Raw genomic sequence first — 20264 nt, forward strand, 5'->3', positions numbered from 1 at the left:
CATAGCAAGCACTCAATAAATCCTGATTGGATACATCAGGTTTACTACAAAATTGAGAAAAAGGTAAGTCACCTCAAAAACACTACCTCAAATCTACCCTAACATGGGACAGTTTCCCAGTATCTAGAAGGTCCCAGGTCACTGGATTCCATCATAATGAGTGATGTCATCACTGGAGAAATTCTCTAGTTGCCCTGATTTTTAAGCCTTTCGGGCCTTGAAGCCGCTGGGATCAAGGAACCTTCTGAAAGCAAGATGGCTCTTGATAGTGTGTGGGCTCCACAGACAGCAATCATAGGGGATGGGCCTGTCAAGAGAGAGGGTGAGCAGGCCTCCCCACACACACTTGTCACCCAGACCGCCTCCTTGAAGGAGGGCCCAGCCAAGCGGGCCGTGTGGGTCCGCCGTCTGGAGCCGGAAGAACCTACCAAATCAACAGCAGTCAAGAAGCCCAGGACAGTCATGACCAAAGCGGTGGTTGTGGACCTTGGCACCGGCTACTGTAAATGTGGCTTTGCTGGGCTGCCAAAGCCCAGCCACAAGATCTCATCGACAGTGGGCAAACCATACATGGAGACCGCCAAAACCGGGGACAATCGCAAGGAGACATTCGTGGGTCAGGAGCTCCTCAATCCAGAGGTTCGTCTCAAGCTAACAAACCCTCTGCAGCACGGCATCATCGTGGACTGGGATTCGGTGCAGGATATCTGGGAATATCTCTTCCATCAGGAGATGAAGATCGCCCCACAGGAGCATGCGGTCTTGGTTTCAGACCCACCCCTCAGCCCACACACCAACAGAGACAAATACGCTGAGATGCTGTTTGAAACTTTCAGCACGCCTGCGATGCACATCGCCTACCAGTCCCGCCTGTCCATGTACTCATACGGAAGGACATCCGGCATGGTCGTGGAGGTGGGCCACGGCGTGTCCTACGTAGTCCCCATCTATGAGGGCTATCCTCTGCCCAGCATCACCGGACGGCTGGACTATGCAGGCTCTGATCTGACAGCCTACTTGATGAGCCTGATGAACAATGCGGGAAAACACTTCACCAAGGACCACATGGCCATTGTGGAGGACATCAAGGAGAAATGCTGCTATGTGGCCCTGGACCCCATCGAAGAGAAGAAAGACCCAGCTACCGAGCATGCAATGCAGTACACGCTGCCGGATGGGCAGGAGATCCACCTGTACCAGGAAAGGTTCCTCTGCTCAGAGATGTTCTTCAAGCCTTCTCTGATCAAGTCCATGCAGCTGGGCCTCCACACCCAGACAGTGTCCTGCCTTAACAAGTGTGACATCGCCCTCAAACGGGACCTCATGGGGAACATCCTGCTCTGCGGGGGGAGCACGATGCTCAGCGGCTTCCCGAACCGCCTGCAGAAGGAGCTGAGCAGCATGTGTCCCAATGACACCCCCCAGGTAAACGTGTTGCCCGGAAGAGACACTGCAGTGTGGACAGGTGGCTCCATCCTGGCATCGCTTCAGGGTTTCCAACCCCTGTGGGTCCTTCGCTCTGAGTACGAGGAACACGGGCCTTTCTTCATCTACCGAAAGTGCTTCTGAACTGCTGAACCCTGGTCGCTGCGGTTGCCATGTGTCACCTTTGCTGGGTGAGCACCCATTCCACACATGGAGAGCCGAGCCAGCATGGTCACTCGGCAGTATTAAACAATCCTGTCCCCTCCACAGTGTTTCTGTATTTTCTGACTTAATGAAAACAACCTCATCTATGCAGCATCTGCCTTAAAATACACATTTGCCAACACAAAAATGGAGGTGGTGGGGTGGACGGCGGACGAAAAAGACATGCATTACGTGTCTACTGCTTAAACATTCTTGGGAAAAACTAGCTCTAATATTTCTCTGTCCCTTATTTTGTGTATTTCCTACTTTAGGAACTACTGTCATGTTAAAATTTGCCTGGAAGTGGGAGTGTGATGAAGACAAATTAGAGAGTAAATGCTGTTGTGGCGTCTAACACCCCTTTGGTGAACACCAATAGGAAGTGTGCTATAATGGTTCACTGTCCCACACGGCACCTGAATACCAGTGTCTGGCCTCTAGGAGGTGATCACAGGAGTTGTTAGCCAGTATTAGCTTGTAAACTTCCACCTCTTACACAGGAGCCCAAAAGGGTTACTATGGTCTTAAGTCTCATGTACACCCCCAAAGGTACACGTTCAAACACTCACAGGTGAGCTATGGCGTCGCTACCATCCCCAGGGAGAAGCCCTGCAGAACCATCTTCAGGGCCTTCACATTTGCCCGGACAGCCCTGAGTAACCGAAGTGTGTGGCGCTGGATGCAGGTGTGGTGAGCAGGCACAGCTGGCTGGCACCAGCAAGCTGGACGACGGGAGCAAAGACAGCTGCAGAAGGGCACCTGGCGCCCTCCAGTTCAGAAAGGATGACTAAACCTTACTCTGGGGCATCAAATGATCAGCTAGGAGTTGGGTACATGGACTTGAGAAAGATACGTCTTGTTCACCTTAGTTTCTGCCCACACCACTCTACTGGCAACACTCCATGAAATTCACTGATGGGCGGGTTGAAGTTTGGTTAATTCTTAACCTTTGGACCTCGTTGGCAGGGTGATCAAGCCTATGGATTCCTCCTCTGCATATTTTTAAATGCAGAAAATAAAATACATAGGCTGACAGAGGAAACCAATCACACAGAAACATGCCATTTTCAGATCCCTTAAGGCTCTCTGATCCCAAGATCCCACCCGAAAGGGACAGTCTTGGTGAGAGGAGGCAGGGGAGGTGGCTCTCGGGGTAGGACGCACCAGCCATCCTTGGCCTGAACACTATACTGCATTTTAGAATGAAAAGTACCAATATAGGGCTGAGCAACTGTGTCATCTTTCAAAACACTTTTATGAACTCTCTCACTTGATCTTTATACAATCACCCTTGTAGCAAAAAAGAATCCTCCTCACAAAGAAATAATGAATACTTTTAGTAAGTCTTTAGCAGTCATGTTCACCCAGTGCTTCTCAAATGGGGGCAATTTTGACCCCAGGGGACATCTGGCAACGTCTGAAGGTATTTTTGGTTGTCATAACAGGAGTGGGGGGTACTAGTACTGTCATCTAGCGAGTAGAGGCCAGGGATACAGGTAAACAACCTACACTCACAAGACAGGCCCCTAAACAAAGAATGATGTGACCCCAAATGTCAGCAGTGCCAAGGCTGTTGGAAGCCAGCTTAGCCCAATAGGCACACAAGGATGTAGGAAGGCAAGACTCAACGAGATGAAATGACTTTGTCCAAGGACACTGAAGTGGGCCTTGTTCTTTCCTGTGTGCCAGGAGGACATCTTTAGTTGTTCAGGAAGGCTTCGGAGCCAGTAGGAGTAATGGTGGAGTGGCCCCCCTGAGCCACAGGCACGGCTGGGGGAGCAGAGAGAACACAGGCCCAAGAGCAGGTCTCCAGTGGGCCAGGCGTGGCCGTACGCACTTTGGCTTGCCTGCGGCATCTCGGTTGTTTATGGTACCTAGCTTCTAAGACCTTCATCCTCACCCCCGGTCTAACGATACGCAGACAAGCAAGGACAACCGAAGACCCCGAGGCCTTGCCCAGGCGGCGCTTCTAGTGAAGCACAGAGGTCTACGGGGCGGCACAGGAGGGGGAAGCTCCTTTTGCTTCCCAAAGTTAGTCTTAAATGACCAAATGACTTAAATTACTAAAAACCATCAGTTTTATGTATTTTTAAAAACACCCTCTTCAATTATGGCTATTAAAAATCCCTCAAATGTGTGCATGTGTGTGCGCGTGTGCACACACACACACACACACAAAATACAAGTGCGTGCGTGTGTGTACGGAAAATATTTTAAAATATGTGGCAGTGGGAAGAAATGACACCAAGCTATACCCATAAAGACATGATACAAACACTAGCTCCTGCCTTAGTTTCTTAAAAAGCGTCAATTTACAATTCACTTTGATTACAGGAGACAGGCCTCTGCAAGTTACCACTTGATGCCGAGCACCTGAGCAAAGCTGCCTCCATGGGACCAGCAAAATAACTGAGGCGTTTAGCTTATTGCAGCATGAACTTGCTTTGGGACAGCGTACACATTTGGGGGAAAAGTTAGACACTGTCTCCTAGAACCTGACAGACTCTTTCCCCCAAATTAAGCATTCATCACACTCGGCAGTTTCCCCACTTCCCACACCTGCATTTTCCCCCCTGAATTCTTCCCTGACTCTGCCTTCAGCGTGGAAGGTCTGCTCCCGCCTGCGGCTTCTCCAAATGAACAAAATTCCGTCTTGCTCCGATGAGAGAGATAGTCATTGACAGTAATTTGTATTCACACAAAATTGTTTTGCTTCTTCAATACATTATTTTAAGGAAACTGAATATCCATGAAGTAACACTATTATCAAGAAGTACATTTGCTTGTATTTCGAATCCATTCGCATGAGTCTCTGTTCTGTTATCCATAGCAGGAGCACTAGAACACATTAAAATGTCATATACATTACTATGTTCATCTACCCATGCCAAAGAGGAGTCACAAAGCACTTTCAGCCTTTCAGTGCTGGGCACTTTATTACAGCAAGTCCATTATGGATAGGAGTCAAAAAATAGATTTCTCCAAAGCAGGATATACCTTTTTTTTTTTCTTCTATTATTTTGTGAGAATTTTCAGACACACAGAAAAGATGAATTACACACTGAACATATCTAGATTCTAGAGCTAACACTGTGCTACATTAGGGGAAGCCTTAAATTACAATTCCAGAGACATCTATACTCTGAGAATCAAAAGCAGTACTTCCTGTCAGCTTAGGTACAGTAATGAACATCCGGTTCTGGTATTACAGGCATGGAGGAAATTTTTAACCTTACCTAAGAATCAGCCACCAAACGATTGTCAAAATGAACTGAGCTTTTCCTAGGCTCAACAAAAAGAGAAAACATTCTCATTTCGTCCAAAAAAAAAAAAAACCTAAAAGGCAGAGTTCTGTTAAGCACCATAAAGAAAAATAAGTGGAATGGCCTACACACTGACAAAAACATTATGTTAAAAGCAGCAATATTTGGAGAAAAAGGAATAACTTACAACTGTACACGCCATATGATACACTGCTCACTGTTACAACTGTGCATGATACTGTTTCAGAAATTCTAATCTGCTCTGCTGACTCTCTGGCAGAAAATTTCACAGATGAAAACAGTCCCTGTGGACACTGTAGCGATAGAAGGCTCAACCTAGTTATAACTGGAAGCACACAACCTGGTAAGATACGACAAAATAACAGCTTAGAATTCCAAGGATATGTTTAGCTTTTAATTCTGCTTTAGTTCAAGGTAAAATCATTTAAGTGATTAAATATGACCAAATGTTGGTGCACTAATAGCCATGTTGTTTATCCATACTGCTCTCCGCCAGGAACGTGAAGCAATTTAAAAACATGACTTTACTTATCTTCACATTTTTGAGGTAGAAGCCATGAAACATTATTCCCAATTAACTGAGACACAAAGCAATTACATGAGTTGTCTAAGGTCCCAATAGGAATCAGACCTATAACTGGGAATGAAACCCAATTTCCTGATTACCATACATACCAGAAATATGCTCTCAAACAGCATGAAATAAAAAAACAGTAATTCTTACAAAATGGTGCTCTATTGGTTAAACATTAAAGTTTTGCTAATGATTAAAACTATATGCAAAATAGAATAGAATTGCTTGGTGTCTGCTGAAGCCGGCTGAGCAGAGCAGCTCTCTGCAGTGCTAAGGTACATCATCACCTTACTCTTCCCAGTTCTCACAGCCAGGCCTCGAGGGGTGAGGAGTGGAAACAAAATGGTCTTCTCTGCGGAGCCCTCCTAGCTAGGGTCAGAGTCACTCGAGAAGGCTCAGTTTCCACTGGGTTCTTTTGTTGATCTTTGGCGGTATAAAAAGCTCAGCATCTAAAACAAAGGAAAGGAAAATGGTGAGAGACACACTCTTTCTTATTGGCGGGAGCTAAGGCAGTTAACTCTATTAATCTAAAACTAGACTACTGGGCTCTGCAACCACAGGGCGACCCTCAGAACCAGAGTTAAAAGACGACCCTCAGACCCAGACTTAATGCTTCCTTTACTTTGCAACCTCCAGCCAGAGCAAACAGCCTGGAGGCCCTGCCCTGAGAAGAGGAATTCCAGTGCAACCTCAGGCACATGGGACAGCAGAAGAAAAAGCGCCCACTGGCTGATTTAAAGTGGGAGCAGGTTCTGTATTTTAAATGGGTGGTGATGGTGATTACAAGGCCATATACATTTATTAAATCTCATCAATTACACACCTAAAATCTGTACATTTCACTATACATTTCAATTGTAAGAGTAAAAGAAATGTGGTAACTTGTATTCAGTAAGTTAATGGCCAGAAAATAAGACCAAAAAACTCTACAAACACACTGATCAATAAAAACGTCCCTATTTTAAAAAATGTAAATGGAGGGGGGGGGGGATGGTTGGGGGGAAATAGTCACAACTCCCAGACCCTCTTTCAGTTAGATTTGTGGAGTCTCTTATCTAAGTAAGAATCATATAAGGAAGCAGAAATATGAGAAAATATGTGTATATATAAAGATGTTACCTTAGCATTATTCATGATAAACTTCCAAGAGTACATTTGTACATATGAGCATTAAAACTTATTTACTAGAATATTTAACAATGTGAGAAAAATGATCAAGAAAAATGTTTTTAAAAACATGATTTTCATATTATACATAAACACATGTATGTATACACGTGACTAGAAATCATCAAATTTTAATTTTCTTTGACATACTTTTCTGTACAATCCAGATTTCTTCTACTATTCCTATCAGTTTTATAATTTCACATGCAATACTGCTCTCTACTCCCCCAAACAAAAAATGATACAGACAAAAGACCACAGGAGGTCTTGCTTATTTAAGAATACTGATACTGGAAAAGGCTACTTAAATATACTCATTGTCAACAAGACCCATAATTTCATGTTAAGCGGTCATTAAACTTTGATTGAGATTTCATCTTTTTTTTTTGAAACAAGAAACAAGTTATAAAAATATTCTAAATGAAATGTCAGAGAAAGACAAATATCGTATGATCTCACTTATATGTGGAATCTAAAGAACTGAATAAATGAGTATTGTAAACAGAAATGGTCTCAGAGACACAGAGGAAAACCTGAGGGTTGCTAGTTGGGGGGGGTGGGGATGAAGGAGAAGGGGAAGGGATTAGACAGCGTAAATAGGTAAGTACAATATTGCCACAGGGATACGAAAGTCAGTTTGGGAATATAATCAATAATGTTGTAAACATTTTTTAGGGTGTCAGATGGTCACATGACTTGTTAGGGAGACCACTTCATGGACAGTGTAGAGGCTTGACCACTGCACTGTACAGCTGAAGCTGCCATTGTATAATATTGTATGTCAATTATAATTTAATATATATATAGTGACGGGATGTGGAGTATAGTGTGGGGAGTGGAGTCAATGGAATTTGTAATAGATATGTATGATATTGGGGGTGGGAGGGCAGTGGATGGGGGAGGGGGTAGTCATTTTGTGAGGGGTGAAAAGTATAACTATTGCATTGTTTTGTCCACCTAAAACTAATAAAATAAAGTCACATTGTAAAAAAAAAATTCTATTTTATTTTTAAAAATTAGGCATAACTACAACTATATTTGATTCCTAGTCTTAACTAAGAAGAAATGCCACATATTCACTTTAGGCGGGAAAGTAATTATTCCAACAAACTATATGACAGCAGGACATCATCCACACTTCCAAGTGTGGATTTCACAGCACAGAGTCATGTTTATAAAAATACTTTGAGAGCTTTATCAACTCTTCCAAGGACTTCTTTTTTTTTAAACCAAAATTCCCTTGAAAAATTTATTAACACTTAATAACAAATCATTAAACTTTTTCAGAGTCTTCATGAAGTTTATGTTTTAAAGATGAAATTTATTTTAAACGTCCTCTTGTAAACCAATCAGACATGAATAAACTTATAATTCTCAAACAAATCTTTTTTTTTTTATTGGGGAACAGTGTATTTTTCCAGGACCCATCAGCTCCAAGTCAAGTTGTTGCTTCAATCTAGTTGTGGAGGGCACAGCTCAGTGACCCATGCGGGGATCAAACCGGCAACCTTGGTGTTATAAGTCTGTGCTCTAACCAACTGATCTAACTGGCTGCCCCAAACAAATCTTTTTTCTCTGGGGATGACAATAGCGTTACTGTGCTAGATAGTATTGTTTCCTTTTTTATTCATATAAACTGTTTTCAAGATTAATGGTTATTAGCAAATCTTGATTTTTATTACTTTGCTAAGGCAAGATAGAAACATGATACTTTAAAACTTCTTTTCAATTTCCTATGAACTATTTTATAGTAAAAAAATTATTTGGTACTAAGTATTCTTATACTCAAATTCTAAAAGTAATCTTCAGTTCCCAACTAAACTTGGTACTCCAAGATTTTAAAAAATTTTTTAATGATACTTATATAATAAATATGACTTTATTTACTAAGTTCTTCCTCATCACTGAAATATGTGCTTCTCTTTATCCTGGGGTGTCTTGAATCATCTGATTTTTGAGGGACCTCCTGAACCTGGTTTCCATTTTTTTGGTTCTTCTTCAAGTCTGGCTCGCTGCAAAGCTATGCCTGATGGAGGCTGTCAAGGGCAGGATCTTCCCCTTCACCTGCACTTTCTTCTACTTCTTCAACTTCTTCTGGTTCTGGATTTCTTTCTTTTCTTTTTCTCTTTCTTCTTTAGAGGTCCGCATTCTCCAAGCATATTTTTAAGACAGGCACAACTTAAGTGTCCATTTTCCCCATATTCATAACACTTAGATTTATCAAAGTAGTTTCCCCTTTGGGTGAACTCCACTGCTCTTCCATTGTCAATAGCAATGCTTGCTTTTATCACTCTTCCAAATAACTGTGTTGTTTATTGCCCTGGTACAATTTTTTGCAGTCTTGATCCGAAAATAGAATACAACTCCTTTAATCTTCCTGGTATGTTTCTTTCATTAGAGCAACCTTTACAGCTTTGCCGTGCTTGGAAAATGTTCAGTGTAAGTCTCTGTTGGTCAGGGCAAAGGGCAAGTTGGATACATACACTTGCTTTTACTGGGGGCCAATCAACCACTCATTTCTTTAGGCAGGCGTGCCAGGAGAGCAGAAGAGCGTGAACCCTTGGCTCAGTAGGGGCTCAACACCAACTATTCCTCACCTGTCACAGCGGCCTTCAAACCACGGGTACTGGGAGGGGTCAGGTGCTGCAGAGGAGACGGGAGACTTCCAAGGACTCTTCTTAATCCTTTGATAGTCATTCTGATTTGAAGGACTTATTTTGTCATCAATTGTAACAAGTCCAACTCAGCTAAAATTTAAGCACTTCCCTGAAAACACTTGAATCCATTTTATAAAATGTTAGTTTTGCAAGACTTGCAATTGATCTGTATGATGTTGCACTGCATCGTCAACATGAAAGAATCAGAGAAAATGCCCCATCAAGTCACTGACTGCACGCGTGGGGATGAGTGAGTGCACTTAACCACCACTGTTAGCTGGGGAGGGGCAGCTGAGGAATATTTGAATGGGACTAATTTTGTGAGTAGTTAATTTGCCCATTTTGGGATTATGAGAACTTCTCTTTTCCTACACAATCTTATAACCACAAGGACATTGATAATACATACTCAGATAACGAGGAGCCTCAAAATATTAGTCTTTAAGGCTCAGCTGGGAAATGGAAGTTCTCCTTGATAAAGTCATCTGTATTACCCCAGGGAAAGGTGTAAGTGGACTTGACCTAGAGGTCAGGATCAGGCCAGTGATGAGGAAACAAGGCAGCAATCACAGCTGGGTTGGACACAGTGCAAACTAAAGACCGTATTTCCCCATGTGTAAGACGCATCCCTTTTCAAAAAATTTTGGGTCTAAAAACTGGGTGCGTCTTATACAGTGGTTGTAGCTTTTTTTACTTGCATTTCCTGCTTTTTTTTGCATTTGTTTTTGTGCTCATACAACCACTGTATAAGATGCACCCAGTTTTTAGACCCCAAAATTTTCAAAAAAGGGTGCGTCTTATACATGGGGAAATACGGTAACTGCCAATCTGCCTCAAATCTAAGACACAATTTTAGCATCTCAGAAATAAATGTAAGTTTTGGGGCTGGTGCCAAAGGCAGCTTGTCAGGAAGCTGCTTCTTCCAGGAAGAAGGGGAGCTAGGGAAATAGTAGTTATTGTCTGGATATATGAGCTTAGCTGGATGGAAGGTAATTATTCCTGGTAGCAACATAAGCCATTAAAATTAAACTTAATTTGAACCCCCAAAGGCTACTTCAAATGTCATCAGAATGCTATTACAACACAGCATTTAAATGAAAAAATTTCAGAACACTGCCTGTCATACGCTAGAAAATGCAAACAACAGTAGTAAAAACTGCCAATAATTTTAGAATATATCACTAACTTTGAAAGCTAAGAAAGGTTGGTATGCCTAATGATCCACCCAAAAGGCAAATATTCAGGCACCAAATGAACTGTTAAAAGTTTCTGCCAACTTTCCAAAGACAGTCTTTAGGGCTTTTAACTTTTAGGAATATGTAATGTAATTGAGAATCATCTCCCCCGATAATCAAACAACACATCTGAGGTATAATTAAATTGGAAATGCAGATAAAATATTAACATTCTTTGGATTTGCCTTCTGTTAATTACATTGTCAATCCTAAAGATTATTAAAAAGGTTCCGCTCTTAAGGAAGGATATGAAAATGTCCCCAAGATGCAATGCATATCTGCCAATAGCTACAAATGATGATGCAAAGAATCTTTAAAATGTATGTGTAAATTAGACCATTTAGATGCTATGGGAGAGTATAGAAGAATGTATGCCATTATACTGACTAGTGTATGTCAGGACAATTTTTAAAAAAAATCATAAGTTTAATGTCATGTTGGATTCCCCACCCCACCCAACTTCCCAACACTAGAAGCTTAAACTGATTTTACTAAATGTGTACTGAGTATCCTATCTGGCCTTATACTGCTGACCTTCTCAACCCGTACAGATATTCTTTCTGTGTAGTACTGATAATCATTTAGAGGGGAAAAAATACTAACCAGGAACAGGAACTGCAGTCTTCTGTTGTTGATAAGAAGCCATGATGCTGTTTGCAGTAGAATTGGGACCTAGAACCTAAGTAGAAAGTAGACTGTATCAGCAAAGCTTATCTTCCACTTCTGACTAGTGCAATACCAATGGCCAGACTTCTACCTACAGTAGGTAGCCCACTGTTTTCAATGGTATGGCATCAAACCCAGTAATTCTCTTTTCTTAGGTGACTTTAATTTGCCAGTTTCTCCAGTCTCGACTCAGATCTCCAAATCTCCTTTCTATCAGAAGACTAAAGTAATGATGGGGGTAAAAAAGAGAAAATCTACAATGTTATATGCCTGATCCTTTCCAAATAAGCAAGCCACACCCTGAGGGGAGGAAGAACAGTTCCACACCACCAAGTTGAACTCAAAAGATTTGTATGGGTTTTTATATTAAAATAAATATGTACATATCACAGACTAAAAACTGCACATGCGATCAAGGTAAAACAAGAGACTACAGGAGCTCCACGCTTGCACAGGCCTCGGTGTGCACAGGCCGGGCCCTCTGCGTTGCCTTCATGCAGCTCTGCAGACTGAAGTGCATGCAGCCCCCTGGTGACCACTAAGCAGCAATGTCACGGACTCAAAGCATGTCCAGGTCACTCATGGTATCCTGCACACAGGCAATTACCATGCTGCACCAACCAAAACAAAGACACAATTGTCCTGGACATTTTCCCTAAAAGACTCATAAGGTGGGGACTTAGAAGTTAATACGATCTGAATACAAGAGGGAGGGGAGGGCATGGGGAAGCATTATAAATCGTTAGCTTCGAAACCACGATAGGTTTGAGAGTGATCACTTTTCTTCTAGGAAATACCTATTAAATTCAAGTATTTGTGGGGGTATTGATTCTCAGTTGCTTTTATGTATATGGCTTATAAGATGCTTTTACACCTATCCTTTTATGGAACCTTCAAAACACCCCAGTGAAATACAAGGGGAAGTACTATCCACATTGATAACTAAGGAAGTCTAGGCCCAGTAAACTTGTGTGTCTAACCAGCAAGCTGATCACCAACTGTCTCTCAGCTCCAACTCTCCCTTCTGCACACCGCTCGCGATACTGGAACTGGGAGCCTGAGAAAACACTCCTCCTTTTACCTGGCTCCGCTATGTTCTGCCAACAGACCCCAGAGGGAGCCTGCAGGGCTGGAGGAGAATGAATCTGCTCCTTTATTCACTTCCTTTCTTTCCACAGTAGCTCTTCACCTGGGCGGCAGCTGTTCATTCCATCTTCCGTTTATTTCTACACACTTAGAACCAGCCTCATTAAGACCCCTCAGAAATATCAGCACCAGCTGGCTGGTACCCCCTTCTCAGAGGCTCAGCAGGGCCCCACCTCAAGCTTCTAAATTCTAATAATCCCAAATGCTTTTTGCTCCCTCAGCCTTCTAAGCAGCTCCCCACAGATACTATCTCAATGCTCCTGTGTGTGTTCCCTTTTGCCTTTCAGTCCTCCAATTTTTGTTGAACCAATTCCATATATTAAATTGTCTGATAAAACAACAGCTGTGGGCTTTGTTCTCCTTAATAGACCCTGACTGATACACCCGCCTTTCTGAATCCAAATCGAAACTCTTAACAATAGACCTGAGTTGTGAGAACTGAGCAGAGGTGTAAACAGTAAACAGATAATGATACATTATAATTCTTAATAGGACACAAACAGCCTTAAACATAATTAGAAAAGCTTGTCATTAAAACACAGAAGTGAAAGTCAAATTTTCCATAAAAACCAATGGAAAAGCAATTGTCTACGGTCCTTTAAAGAACTCTGAGCCCACCCAGAACTCTGAAGAGGGAGGTGAGAGGCCAATTCTGGTCCTAGCTACCTCAACCCCCTCCCCAATCTCATCGAAGGTCGGGGCAACTCTGATTTTTCCATCTTCTCCAATACCACTGTTTCATGAAGATAGAAGAAATAAAAGCAAACTTAACCTAGGCCAAGGTGTGCTGGTCAAATATGAAATCTTCTTACTGACTTAAATGTAAGCCTAAGAATAGGCAAGTCTTTTGCTTTGACTTTTAAGAGTCTGTGTGAGTGAAATAACCTGTGAAATGATGAAAACATGCACATTCGTCTTTTAGGACAACTTACAGGTGTAGCTGCATTCTGCTGGTAGGTGAGAGTCCAAATTTCTGGAAGGGACTTTTCCATGAGCTGCAGAGTGTCTTCAAAGGCCTTCTGCAATTCCCTTCCTTGCACATCGAACTCAAAGAGAAAGAGCACCTTTAAAATATGCTGTATTTCATCTAGAGAAAAGAAATTTGAGTATTCAGTTGTGATCCCAGCTCCATTGCTAGAATCATAACATAGTTTCTTTCCCCAGAAAAAAACATTTAATATCACTCTATAGTTGCCATCTACCACATTTTCTTCTTCCTTCCCAAATGCTGGAGTAAATCAACATACTCTACTACAAAAGCAAAAACAAACACGGTGAGGCCTGAGCAGGAAGCAGTGTCTCCATGATCCTTTATCTTGGCTTCAGGGCTAAGCTCTCACAGCTCAGGTACGTGGATGCCAATGAAAGAAGGCTTCTAGGTTACCAGGTGAGAAGGCGTGTTTCAGGAAGGTGCCCTGAAATGACGCTTCCAGCTGACAGTTTTCGTCTATCCTCAAGCTAGGAAAATTGTATCTTAATTTTCTACTGAACTCTGCCTTTCTGTGCTGTCCACTATTTTTCTGTGGGCAAGAATCGTCCATCAGTATTGAGCACATACCTTTCAGCTTTTCAGTGCCCTGTACCAGTTCACTCAATGCCTCCAAGAGGGCCAGGTCCTCCAGGGGACTCCCTTCTTTGAGACTGTGTTTCTTTCGCTCGGCTTTGCGACGATTCTTAGATGATCGCCTGTTAGAAATGAGAGAGACGTTTTAAAAGGGACTTTCCTTGTACTGAACATAATAAAATGAATGTATCTGTCAGCCACCAACTTTCTGAGAAACCAGAGTGCTGACAGATGGTATCTGTATTTGAGGGAAATGGTGACAAGGTGCTAAAGTGATACAACAAAATTGGGAGAAGCACGTCTTACAGGCAGAAAGTAGTAAGGAAAACCCTAAAAACTGATGTCTGGCCTTGCCATTTTAATTAAAATACAGAGTAAAATGAGGTTACATTTGATAGTAAGTTAGAACAATGAATAGAATAACACCCAACTTAAATTTTGTAATTAAAAAACAATTTCAAAGGCAACAAAATAAAATTTAAATAAGATACAGACATGCCAGATTGGAATATGAATAAAAAAATATATATGAACCCCATATTCTTTCGTGCCTTGGAGGTCCTTAACATGCCATTTGTTTTGTCTGGGACTCTCTCACCCCAACTCTTAAAAGCCCAGTTCCAGTTGCCTTCCTTACAGTTTCCAATTGCTCCCCACATCCCCACTAGATCTCCAGTTGGAATTCCTAAAGCACAATTCAGTTTATATATAATCTTGCATTGTTCTGTCTCCCAAGTAAGGTTATAGCTCTTATAACTTAATCTCCTTAAAAGGTTTTGGTAACATCCACTACAATTGAGCATATAGGTGTTTAATAAATACTTCTCACAAATTGCTACACTGAGTAAAAGTGTGATGACTTATTTTATATAATCCGATCCTGATTTTGAATTGAAGAAGCCTGAAATCTTTTTTCTTTATAATCTTTTTTATTTTTTCAGTGCCTATATTATATAGTCACCTTAATATTTGTTCAATGAAATCAGATGTTTTATAAATTGAGTACCCAGTGTAAGATCCTTGTGGGCACTGGGTAAACACACACAGGCCATGAAGCTGTAGCAGAAAACACTGCAACGCCAAATCGAATCTCTTAGATATGCTGGGAAAGTCCTTGCACAACTTCCACGTGGCCTCGAGGCATGTCCTCTGGCTCCTGCTGCCCCTTCCTGGTGGAAAGTGGACCTATTTCCTTGTACTTTCTCCATCTAGCCCGGGCATGGTCAGTGTGCTGGATTAACATGATACATACGCTGAGATCCTGGAGTTACTATGGGAATATCTGCCACTCATGTCACTGCCACTCATGACACTGCTAGTTTCAGAGAAGAGGTCTGACTCTTGCCCATGGGGCACCTCATCATCTAGAAAAGAAGAACCAGATATAAAATAAAAACTCCCTGCTAGAGTGGGTTTACGTTCAGTGGGGTAAGTGGATTATAGTTAACCAGGGCATATCTAAGGATGGGTGAAAATTATTACAAAGTTGATCTCAAGATAAAACGAGATAATATTAAATACAGTTATTACTACTGTACACCAGTACCAAACCTCTTTTGTCTTTTCCTTTTTTTAAAGCAAAGCAAATTTTGGAACTAGGGAGACACATTTTGTAAAGCACAGGAGTCGGTCGTTCTGGTTGGCTGGGGGGAAGCTTGGCAGAGCTCTTCCCATGAGCGCCTGGTCCTGCCCCCAAGCCCTCCAGACACACAGACACATCCCTAGCCCCTAAGGGCTATAACAAGGCCTGGGCAGCCCCATGACACAGCACTCACACTGCAGGAGGCACAAGGAGCAGCTAAGACAGAGTGTGATGCTGTCGCCTGCCTCATGCAAATCCCCCCACACACACACAGCATCGATGGACTTCATGCAACACTCACCCAGATGCACGTGCTGGGCCTGCTCCTTGAGCTCTCGAACCACCAACAAACGTTTCTTATGGCGGCTGAATGTGGCTGTCTGAGAGTCCAGAAATGCCATATAATTTTTCTGAGCTGGGGGTGCAGATGAAAAATAATTTCAGCACGATGTTTACGCAAACAGAGAAAATTAGAGCAGGAGGAGAAAGGGAGTTGGAATTTAACAAAAAGAAACAGTTTACTAGGTTTTCCAAGCAAGATTTTTCCTTAATGAGCATTAACCTACATCATTTTAGGAGAATGAACTAGAGATTGAGATTCCAGATCTTAAGAGTTTATCAACAACATACTAGAATACTCAGTACCACTCAACTTATAACATCACCTGAACAAAGATTTGATACCTAACTCAAAATAGGACTGGCAAGTAAAGAGTACACAGGAGGCTGTTAACAAAAACAGGAAGAAAGTTACTGAAATGCTTCCTAAACATTGGTATTAAGCCTATGCAGATGAACTGTCAGCATTTTTCTAGGTTCTCAATAGTGGAGAATTCCAATTAAGAGTTGGCTAATGGGCTGCTGTAGGGCCAGGAAGGATGCTTTCAGTATCCAGCTAAGGGTACTCAAAGTGAATGATACAAAAAGAACTCTCCCACAGCTTTAATTAGGATAGGGGAGGAGGAAGCAGGCAGGGTAAGAATGTGAATACATGTTAATATCAGAAAGGCCGGACATTACTTACAGGGTAGACTGTGCTAAAAAAGACAGAGTTGAAAATCAACCCACTCCCAAAGATTTCTGTAAGTCAAACTGATGTCCTGTTACACCTTGCTTGTAAGGAGTCACAGTGAACGCCAGAGTATTCTAAAACTAGAACTGATACCACTCATCTGTTCTCTAAGAACCATCAACTTCATTTGCAAAGGTTCTTCTTTCATTTTTTATTTTCAAAAATTTCAAAACTACATAAAGGTTCCAATAGTCCAATGTACATACATAAACTGTTCACCTAGATTTCCCAGTTGTTAATATTTTGCCATTTTAGCTTCCTGTTTCTCTCTATATACACACACACACTGTATTATTTTTGTGGCATTGAAATGTGATCCTTCCCTCCTTAAAACTTCAGCATCTCTAATAGCATGTTATTTAATATAACTATAATATAATTATTAAAAGCAGAAAATTGAGTGTTGATATAATACTACTATTTATTTTTTTTTTTTATTATTTTTATTGGGGAACAGCCATGGTCATTGGTTACACATTGCTTTCATGCTGTAATGGCATAGTTGACTCTTTTAAGGAGGGCGCAGCTCACAGTGGCCCATGCAGGATTGAACCGGCAACCTTGGTGTTATCAGCACCATGCTCTAACCAACTGAGCTAACTGGCAGCCCTACTATTATCTAATATATAGTTCATTTCAAGTTTACCAACTATTTCCAAATACAAAGATTCTTAAGCATATCTTATTGCAGGTTTTTAACATTCAAATATTTTATGTGCTACCATTTATCAGTTTAGCATATTTTAAAACCCTGATCAGAATTAAATCTTACACCCAACGGGGAATTCTGACTCCATATAACACGAATAAGGATGTAATACCAGGGAACACTCTGCTATCTCTCCCCTTCCCATCTCTCTACTTCCAAATGAAGAATTTTATCTGAAACGTAAACCTCACCTTCTAAAATGGAAGGCTTTATGTTGGTTTCTATAATATCCAGTCTGTTATACTTGTATACCTAAAAGGAAAAATACAGTCATTTTAGGCGGGAAAACTTCAAGTCACTGGAGAGCTGAGATTCTTGGGAAGAAGAGGATCACTTTAAGGAGTGACCAGGATATTTTTCAGGATATTACTGGCTCCTATAAGGCAGCCAATGGAAATTCATCTCATTTCAATAGAAAACAGTAATATTGCACATTTAGAGGACTGACTAATGCCAAACATCAAGAATAAATTTTTTAATTGGTTTAAAAACCCAGCTTATCCTTAGACTGGGAGCCTGAACTGCCACCTCATTTCACTGGCCTCAGGAGACAAGGGGCTCCAGCTGGCTGACTCCCCTGCACTCTCCCTCTGCTTAGCTCCTCACACTGGCAGGGTTTGTAATGTTCTTACCAGTCTCAGAGCTTCTTCCCAGGCAGCTCCTTCTAACAGCAGGAGCACAGCTTCTTCATAATCCTGACAAAGGAGCACCAAGGAAAAGAACAGTTACCGAGACAAGCGTGTCAGGTGCCCTTCTAGCTGCCTTTCCATCTATTCCTGACAGTCCCCATTCTGAGCATCCAGCCTGGCCGAGAGTACATACTCAATAAATATTGATCCAAAAGACCAAGGAAAGATATAGACTCTGGATATAATTAAAAAACCACATGGTATCATTTCCCTATAGCCCTGAGCATCAAAACACCAGAGAGATCTGTAAAAATGCCCATTGCCCCAGCTTCACCACCAGGTTTGATCACCAGGTTTAGGTGGGCTCCTGACTAACAAGTCTACACTTGAAAAAAATGGTACACTAGAATAGTAGTCTTCTAAACTTTTCTCTTGCTCTTTTTTTTAAAGGTTTTTATTGGGGAATTGGGGGAAGGGAACAGACAAGTTGCTGTCGTTTTGTTCTTCAGTCTAGTTGAGGAGGACGTCGCTTCACTGGCCCACATTGGTGTTATCATTGCGCTCTTCCCAGGCGAGGCAATCTGTCGCCTATCACTGGACAGCTGCTCACGGTGGCTCTTGGCAGCTCACACCAGCTGCCAGCTGCTCACGCTGGCTGCCAGCCACACACGGTAGCTTACGGCAGCCCACTGCAGCTTCACTGCAGCCTACACTGTCGCCAGCAACTCACAGCAGCCCAGCTCCAGGTCGAGCTGTGGTTCACCATCTTAGCTGTAGAGGGTGCAGCATCACTGGCCCTCATATGTGGGATCCGAACCAGGGCCCTGCTGCTCAGAGCTGGCGTCCCAAGCCAGCTCTTAACCAACGTGCCACTTGGCCGGTCCCCTCTTGCTCTTTTAAGGTTTATTTTTTTCTCCAACTTTTTATTTCCAAAAACTTCAAACCTACATAAAACTGAAGAATGAGTGTAATAAAGTATCTGATAGTCTTCAAATGTTTTTGATGCTTATACCCTTACCAGTAAAAACTTTTGATCATGTACTCCAATATATAATTACTTAATGAACTTATAAAGCACATAAAACAAAACACATTTTAAAAGATGAAACACCGGGGGTGCCAAAAAATTGTAAACACGATTTGTATTCATCTTTTGTTATTGGTATATATTGAGTATTACAATTTTAACACAGTTTTTTCCTCTTAAAATGTGTATACATTTTTTTGGCACCCTCTGTCTGTAAGAAACTGGCTGAGTTTCCTCAAGTAGTCGTTGTCATAAAAAGGGGAGCAAGGGGTATACATTAGAATAAGAGATTTAAAGGACATGAGATACCAAATACAATCATGGCCCTAGACTGATACTTAAATTAATTTGGCTTAATCACTGTAAACCATTTGGAACCATTGAGGGAGCTTGAACTTAAATTTTAAGGATTAAATTAAAATGCGTTAACATGGAAAGATGAAGATTATAAACAAACAGCAAATTTACAAACAGCACGGCACAAACAATGTAACTTCATTTTGGGCAAAAATATGTGTGTGGAGAGAGTTTGCTCTAGAAGGAAATAAGAGGTACTGATAACAGCAATCTGAGTGGGAGGAATAGGTGTTTTGATTTTCTTATATTTGTTTTCAGCATTTTAAACAATCTATAATACATACATACTACTTTAAGTAAGTTTTAATTTAAAAGATTAAATAGGGCTGGCCGAGTGGCACGTTGGTTAAGAATTGGCTTGGGACGCCAGCTCTGAGCAGCAGGGCCCTGATTCAGATCCCACATTAGGGTAAGTGACACTGCGCCCTCTACAGCTAAGATGGTGAACAACAGCTCGACCTGGAGCTGGGCTGCCATGAGTCTCCGGCGATGGGGTAGGCTGCAGTGGGGCTGCAGTGGGCTGCCATGAGCTACCATGAGTGACCCGCAGCCAGTGTGAGCGGCCGGCAGCCACCGTGAGCTGCCAAGAGCCGCCATAAGCGGCCGTCCAGTGGCCGGCAACCAATCTGCCTCGCCCGGGAAGAGCGCAATGATGATACCAACATGGGCCAGTGAAGCGACGCCTTCCACAACCAGACTGAGGAACAAAAGGACAGCAACTTGTCTGTTCCCCTTCCCCAACCTGACTCCCCAGCGCTGTTCCCTCCCCAATTCCCCAATAAAATTCTGGAGGGAAAAAAAAAGATTTAATAAAAATAAAAAATTTATTCCCGAATCCCAATCGATCATTTTGCTTATGCCATACTAACAGGTCCAAACCACAGGTCCAAAAAGGGACACAATAGGATGTGCTTTGTTTGATCTGCAAGTGTGTGTGTGAGTGTGTGTGTGTGTGTGTGTGTGTGT

The 20264-nt window shown here is 42.0% G+C and overlaps 2 protein-coding genes and 1 pseudogene across 2 annotated transcripts in view; 1 reads left to right on the forward strand and 2 right to left on the reverse strand.

Annotated features, from left to right (window-relative positions):
* Positions 1-245: 245 nt before the first annotated feature.
* Positions 246-1680, forward strand: ACTL7A (actin like 7A). Its single transcript, XM_019635809.1, has one exon. It carries the CDS (start codon positions 256-258, stop codon positions 1567-1569), a length of 1314 nt encoding a protein of 437 aa, XP_019491354.1. The 5' UTR covers positions 246-255; the 3' UTR covers positions 1570-1680.
* A 3314-nt stretch (positions 1681-4994) lies between these two features.
* ELP1 (elongator acetyltransferase complex subunit 1) overlaps positions 4995-20264 on the reverse strand; it is a 63652-nt gene continuing 48382 nt past the window's right edge. Inside the window, exons 30-37 of the mRNA XM_019635871.1 lie at positions 17918-17980; positions 17477-17537; positions 15806-15919; positions 15175-15286; positions 13917-14044; positions 13291-13445; positions 11150-11225; positions 4995-5936 (exon numbers count right to left, since the gene is read on the reverse strand). Of these exons, the coding sequence (XP_019491416.1) occupies positions 5869-5936; positions 11150-11225; positions 13291-13445; positions 13917-14044; positions 15175-15286; positions 15806-15919; positions 17477-17537; positions 17918-17980 (777 nt within the window). The 3' untranslated portion in view covers positions 4995-5868. The remainder of the gene's footprint in view (positions 5937-11149; positions 11226-13290; positions 13446-13916; positions 14045-15174; positions 15287-15805; positions 15920-17476; positions 17538-17917; positions 17981-20264) is intronic.
* LOC109379336 (zinc finger CCHC-type and RNA-binding motif-containing protein 1 pseudogene) lies at positions 8524-9618 on the reverse strand (annotated as a pseudogene).

This window comes from Hipposideros armiger, unplaced genomic scaffold, assembly GCF_001890085.2.
Source record: "Hipposideros armiger isolate ML-2016 unplaced genomic scaffold, ASM189008v1 scaffold_24, whole genome shotgun sequence".
Classification (NCBI taxonomy): domain Eukaryota; kingdom Metazoa; phylum Chordata; class Mammalia; order Chiroptera; family Hipposideridae; genus Hipposideros; species Hipposideros armiger.

Bases quoted from the DNA above. Each gene is read 5' to 3' on its own strand.
- ACTL7A (XM_019635809.1), top strand. From the start codon at position 256: ATGGCTCTTGATAGTGTGTGGGCTCCACAGACAGCAATCATAGGGGAT.